This window comes from Lactuca virosa, chromosome 5, assembly GCF_052849685.1.
Source record: "Lactuca virosa cultivar CGN04683 chromosome 5, Lactuca_virosa_CGN04683_v6, whole genome shotgun sequence".
NCBI lineage: Eukaryota > Viridiplantae > Streptophyta > Magnoliopsida > Asterales > Asteraceae > Lactuca > Lactuca virosa.
Window position 1 is genome coordinate 234,177,262 of NC_136430.1, and position 7,471 is coordinate 234,184,732.

At 31.7% G+C, this 7,471-nt stretch overlaps 1 protein-coding gene across 1 annotated transcript; it reads right to left on the reverse strand.

The window, feature by feature from the left end:
• Positions 1-1,580: 1,580 nt before the first annotated feature.
• Positions 1,581-6,352, reverse strand: TBL11 (TRICHOME BIREFRINGENCE-LIKE 11). The gene is made up of 4 exons (XM_079051990.1): positions 5,667-6,352; positions 4,119-4,523; positions 3,303-3,461; positions 1,581-2,175 (listed from the first exon to the last, which is right to left on the reverse strand). Exons 1-4 carry the CDS (start codon positions 6,119-6,121, stop codon positions 1,836-1,838), a joined length of 1,359 nt encoding a protein of 452 aa, XP_078908116.1. The 5' UTR covers positions 6,122-6,352; the 3' UTR covers positions 1,581-1,835.
• Positions 6,353-7,471: the final 1,119 nt, after the last annotated feature.

A 7,471-nucleotide genomic window follows, 5' to 3' on the forward strand; every position in this document is an offset into this window, starting at 1 on the left:
TTTTATTTATTTTTTTATTTTTTTAAAATTAGAAAATAAGAAAAACAAATAAGAAAAAAGAGAAAATCATATTGACAGGGGTAGATCCGTCATTTTGAAAATAATCAGAACAGATTGGATCAAAGAAGCAACAAAATGAAAGTTTTGGACCATTGGCGCTAGTCCAAACCTTTTTGGACCAAAGTGACATTTTTCGACATACCACAGGGACCATTTGTGCAGTTTTGTCTTTACCGAAACAATAAAAAAAATTCAAAAACATCATTTAAAATGATAACATTTTATTATTCCAATACAACCTAGTAAACTTGCATATTAACCATATTTTCCAAAGTATACTTCATTAAATAATGTCAAATAGGATGATGTACTACACTATCACCTATCTTGGAGTTCTTTTGGATTTGATATTGAACTTCTTAGGCAAATCCTCATGCACACATATCGGAGAACGAACATCATCTGACTAATTTCTAAATGTATTTCTTTTATACGATCATATAATGTAATATAATCAAAGTTGTAAAAAAACGTTCGGTGTTAGTTAGTCGATGAACTGAGTTAAGGGATTAATCGGTTATGCGGCGATTAATCAGAAGATTAACCGGAGATAATAAATTGTTAATTGGTTGAATTTAATATATATATATATATATATATATATATATATATATATATATATATATATATGTTCATAAATACCACTAATATAATAACAAAATAAATTAATATGATTAATACAATACTAATCATTCATGAAATAGTTTCTATTGAGATAGAACTTATTCAAAGTAAAATTTCATCGCTTTTTACTGCTTCACTAATTGTGTAGGCAGAGATTAATCAGCTATGCGTCCTCTAGTCGGCCGGGTAGCAGCTAGGGATGAATCGGAGATTAATTAGGACCAAATCCGGAATTTTTACAACAGTAAATATAATGCATGAATATATTATATCGTTTACATTTTTAAGTTTCCAAAATCTTGCAGGCCCTCCTACAATCCTGTTTCACTATTTCTTTTTATATATCTTCAACTTTGTCCAAATCGTCTTGAACTTTTAGCATATGATTGTTATGCTTCCAAATATTTCGATTCCTTATATAATTGAAATGTAGAATTACTATCATTTGGTTAATTATTGAACCCAAAGTAGAAAAAGATAAGGATGTTGATGAAATTGTAAAAGAAATTAAAAAATAGTTTCAATTGGTAGTTGTGAATAATAAAGAATAGGTTGTCTTCTTTTATAGCAAAAAAGTCTTGTCTCAACGAAATATAATTTTATACAAACGAATCTAGTTTTATGGATAAATATTATCTATAAAATCATGAATTAAACAAAATTAAAAACAAAATGATTAAAAATAAGATCCTAATGGAATGTAAAATTCAACCGGTATAAAACCACCAAAACCAAAATATTGTGTAACAAATCATTAAATTCTTAAAAAAAAGTTCAATATATTGATGATGACCTCAGATAATTACAAAAGCTATGTGAGGTTACGCACCGACATGAATGGTCTTAGGAAATAATTTACTAAAAAAATATATTTATTTTTAAATATATAACGTAAATCAAATAAATCCCGATTAAAGGCCTTTTTACCATTTCTATAATTTCACTTCCAAGTTAAATAAGTTCCAAAACTAATAATTTTAAAATTTAAACTCAACCTACATTTACAAATACTTTATGTCCCCAATTTGAAGCATCTCTTCATCACCATGTCAAAACTCCAAACACCACCACCTTCAAAAGGCGTTGGTGTAGTAATCAGAAACCATATATACACTCCACTCCACCTCCTTCCGATCGCCGGAAAACCAATATCAACCAGAAACTGCCGCCTGTTTCAATACAAATGCGTAAAGTATCTCATTCCATGCATCGGGAACTCCGGGAAGACACCAGTGGCTGCAGTCCTGGCGGTGAACCGCCGCCGGACTCATCATTGGGCCAAGATAGTACAATGAAGGGTGGCCATCTTTTCTCCTTGCTGACATAATGGTGGTGTTGAGTACATTCATTGATGAATTTTTTGAGCTATTTGAAATTATGTCTTTGAAAATATGGTATTGTGGCGAGGTGGTTGATGGTTGCTCCGGTGAGGAACCGAGATTTGGTAGTGTTTCTTGGTGGCAATTTCCGCCGGACCGCCAGTTGCCACGTCTGTAAAAATGATTATTGTTTCTTATTAGAAAAAGTTTAAGAAGAAATAGCAATGTACTTTTTATTACTTTGTTTATGGGTAGATTTTTCAAAGTGTACTTTCCTAGTAGATGAGATTGAAAGTACAATGCTATGATTTTTTTTTTAAAGTACAGTGCTTTAATTAAAAAAAGAGTAAATTACACGAATGGTCCCTATGATTTGGGGTAATTTGCGCGCTTGCTCCCTAACTTATTTTTTTAACTCGGAAGGTCCCTACTGTTTGTTTTTGTTACGCGATCGGTCCCTACTGTTTGTTTTTGTTACGCGATCGGTCCCTACTATTTGTTTTTGTTATGCGCTTGGTCCCTGTGTTACCTAAAAAAACTATTATTTAAATAGGGAAAAATGGTGGGATATGTAAGGTAAGGTGAGGGGGTGTGGTTAGGGGTCTATTTATTTAAATAAATTAAAAAATCAAGGGCAAAATAGTCTTTTTAAGTAAGACAGGGACCAAACGCATGACAAAAACAAACAGTAGGGACCTTCCGAGTTAAAAAAATAAGTTAGGGACCAAACGTGCAAATTACCCTAAACCATAGGGACCATTCGCGTAATTTACTCTTAAATAATTTTGAATGAATAGTGCTTTAAGAGAAGGAAATAAAAATGGGATGCTATAATACACAAATAAATGAAAATATGTTGCCATTTGGTATTTACCACCTATGTAGAAATGATTATTGTTTCTTGTTAGAAAAATCTAAATGCAATAAATATCAATCTATTTACATTGATTTGTTTATCATGGCATCCTACCTTTAACTCTTTCATATTACAACATTGTACTTTGAAATTTTTGTGCGATTATAGTAATGTGATCCAAAAACAAAGCATTTTTACAGTTACATTTTGTGTAGATTTTTTAAAAGTACAATTTCCCAATAAAAATTTTGAAAGTACAATGTCATAATTTAAAATAATTTTCAAAGCACAATTTCTTAATAAGAACAATATTAAAAATGAAAGTATAATTCTATTCTTCAGTAGATTTTCAAAGTACAATGCCTTAATAAGAAAATAATGGAAGCATCATGTTGTAATAGAAAGAAGGAAAAACAGATTTAAAAAAAAAAAAAAAAACAAACCTGAAATGTACAGGAGCATATGTACGAAAAAACACCTGTGTTTTTGTTTTATTTACTTCTTTATCCACCCAAGCTATGACTGTTTCTAATGCCTTTTTGTATGCAGTTTCTACTTTCATCTCCATATTGACCTTTTCTCCTTCTTGAAAATAACAACCTCTGATTATAACAAAGAGAATTTTAGGAGATATTTAAGGTCAATTAAGATAATTAAAGACTTCAAAACTTTCACTAAGAATCAAAAACATAAGAAAGGTGGGTAACTTTGTTAAACAAATAAAACAGTTAGAAACATATTCTGAAAATATTGGTGCTAAATTTGTATTCAGAATCATAAATTGTGAACTTAAAAAAGTCGTAGATTTGACCTTTAAAAGTCAAACATACCCTGTTTTTAGACAAATGGAGTATATGATAAAGACAAGTGACATTAAATCTAAACAAAAGATTAATGAACCTCAGTTAGAAGAAAAAGGATGAAATCGTTTGACTTTTGAAGTCAACACAGACTTCAAAATTCTCATCAAGATTCACAAACTTAGAAAAAATTGGCAACTTTATTAAACAAACAAAATAGCAAGAAATATATTTTGAAAAAAAAAATGGTCTTAAATTCGAAAACAGAAACACCAGTTATGAATTTAGAAACCTATACGTTTGACCTTAACACACATCAAAATCTAAAGACAAAAAAAATGAACTCTTTCCTTTAGAAGGAAAACGAGATACCATTTGACTTTTGAGGTCAACGAAGATAATATATATTTGATAAGAACGAAACAAAAATACAAAATAAATAGCATATTACATACATACCCCTTTATGGTCTTCTCATTATTCCACCAATGTCCTGTATTAAAAACAAGAACATCAGCATCTCGCCATTTAGCTGAACTCCAATCCATTTGATCCAATTTAAGTGTAGTTCTTATGTCTAATGGTGAATTGGGAGGTGGTCGACTTTGAAGCACAAGAAAAGGAGCTCTGTAGTACTCAATTGTACAATTGTAATCGCGAAACTTGAACACCAAGAAACCTTTATGTTTAGTGATTGGATTTCCATTTACTTCGTATATTGAATCGTTATCTTTTTCTTTGTTAGAAGTAATTGTAGATGATAACATGCAAAGAAGAGACTCCCATTGATTTCGGCCTATTGAATCTCCAACAAAGACTGTTCGCTTGTTCCTAATGCTTTCCAACATTCGTGTCCCATTAAACCTAATTTTTTAATTCAAATAAAGTAAGAAAAGTAAGATTCGTTTCACTCATAGCCAAACCAAATTACCAATTAAAACGAATAAAACTTCACATATATTTTCATAATAACAAAGGTTTGTAGGTTTTGGTTCAATTTTTACATAATAGAGAAAACATAAAAGTTAATACATGGGATTATATTGTATGCAGTAATGCTATTGGTTGTTCCATCAAACTTTACAACATTAACAAAACAAAATATTTGTTGTAATAGTGAAAAAAAAAAAAAAAAACTCGTCTCAAAATCGGATAATTGTTGACCTTGCAACAAAATCGGTTAATTGGTTGACATTGCAACAAAATTATAAATGTAATGACAAAATTGAAGAAAAAATAACTCGGTGTCAAAATCGAAATATTATGATAATATAGTGACTTTTTGCAATTTGTCGTATAAAGAACACATAAAAGGTAACGTATAAAATGTAACAAAATTAGGTGTCATTCGGTTTACCCAAATTCATGAGAAATTAACCTAAAACAAACAAATAAGGTATTTTCATTCGGTTAACCCAAATAAAACAACCCAAAAACCGAATAACCCAAAAATCATTGGGTTTGGGCGGGTTATTTGGTTTTGGTTTTTTTGACACTAGAACCCGACCCATTTATTGACAGCTGACACTGAAAATGTCTCTAATGCGGAAAATATCAAATGTTTGTATATCTTTGATGAGGTGTGAATTTTCTTGCGAATCAAATGCGCAAATTTGGCTATAACATGACTATTCTCCCAATCATGCCCCTTCCCTTCCTAGGTTACAAAATCAAGGGTCTTTCCCACGAAATTAAAATTCCCAATTGCACAACAGAAATTTGTCCTCCAATTATTAAATTAAAATTTGGAAAAACATTAAACAATTTCCAATAAGTTAAAGGGATTAACACTTTCGGAAATAGCATAAATGCATAATAGGTGTATCAAGATTTCTTGCCCTCCAATTATTTGAATTGAAATTTTGGGAAAGGATACAATTCCCAATTTCATAACAGAAACTTTGCCCAATTCAAGTCAAGTATATAAAGTTTCCAAAAGAAAATATGCATAACAATTATAGAAAAATAAATAATAAAAAAATAAAATTTGTGGGATTGTTTAAGAACCTGGGCAAGTTGCAATCTTTAGGTTGCCAACGCCATTTGGTGTAGAGTAAATCCGGTCGTCCATTTTCGGAACACCTAAACCCTCCATCTAAAAACCTGCAATCTGTAGATTGATACAATGGATACTTCTCATCCCACAACCAATCACCTTCAAACACGTCACATCCATCTCCATCTACACTCAAAAAATCAATCTTTTTTGTACTATAAACTTCACTGTTGCTTCCAAACTTCAACCACTTCAACCTCTCTATCCCATTCGAAAATCGAAACACACCCCCTGTAACAACACTTCTGTAATCCAAGTTAAAAAACCCAAAAACAATACAAACTGTAATGAATAAAAAACCCAATATCCCCAACGAGGGTTCGAACAGTTTAAACGGCTTAAACTTTTTCAAAATGGTCATGTAAGTTGATGAATCGATGTCTTGATGCGATGGGTTCTTCACCATTTTTGGTAAAGATTGGGGTTTTTGAGGGATGTGAAAAGGAGCAGATAGGTAATGTGGTGTGGAAGCAAGAGCACATTAATCAATGGAGGATTTTGGGAGTTGAATCATTGGGTTTTCTTCTTTGCTTGGTGGATGAGTAAAGTAGCACTCATGGAAGTTAAAATAGAGAAAAGAAGAAGTCGGGTTGTGAAAAGGGGAAGGGGGAATTGGGATTGAAGGCAGTGGAAATGAAATCATGTGGGGAAGAGCATTGAAATCTTTACTCCCGGCACTGCACGTAAAGTTTTGTACAAATAAACCCTTTCTACTTTAAGAAATTGTCAAAATACTTCATCCAACTTTAAAACTTGTTAAAATTTTCATCCAAACTTAGTTAATACTATGTACCTCAACAAAAATATTTATAAAAGAATATGTTAATCAATTATGATGAAATCACATTAGCAATTCATACAAAAGTTTTGAATTATAAAAATAATTAGAAAACAAAATGGTAATTAGTACCAACATAATTTTAACAAATGCTCTTCAATTTGTATGTATTTTATCTTGACATTGTGCGAAAACGAAGATGTAGATGGTCTAGACACATGGTACGAGAATTCATATCAATTAATATATATTCTTAACAAAACACAAACGAAACTCTTGATTGATTGATTGTTTTTCAAGTAACTTAGTGAACCCGGTCAATAACTTGTGTTAAAAATATTAGCTTTCTAATTAACTAGTTTAGTTTTTCCATCATGTTGTTAAGAGATGAGCACATCTTGCAATTTATCTAGAATCCTCTCACGCCACATATGTTTTGTATCTAGTCAATTCTTGTTATTAGTCTTCCTTATTTATCTCATAATTAGCTGTAGCATCAATATATATACATCATTGTATATCCTCCTGTAAAACACCTTTAATATATACAAGATACTCTTTCCATATCCTCTTCTTTTCTTATATGGTATCAGAGCTTGGCTCGACACATATCACACCAGAAAACTCACCTCTTCCCTCTCCAAAACACATGGGAATCAACGACAATGCCTCTTCTTCTCTCATTATCAATACAACATTCAAAGACATCACTATTGTTAATTTCCCAGCAACCCTAAAACTCACATCCACCAATTATCTTGGATGGAAGACTCAGATCGAAGCTCTGCTAGACGGCCTTGATCTATATCGATTTATCGATGGCTCACACCTTGCACCTGCACCAAAAATCGCCGCTGATGGAACAAGCACCCCCCACACAGACTATCCGAAGTGGTTCAGGCAAGATCGCCTTCTTTTCGCTGCCCTAGTCGGAACTCTTTCTCCTGAAATTGTACCACTGGTAACAAATGCATCTTC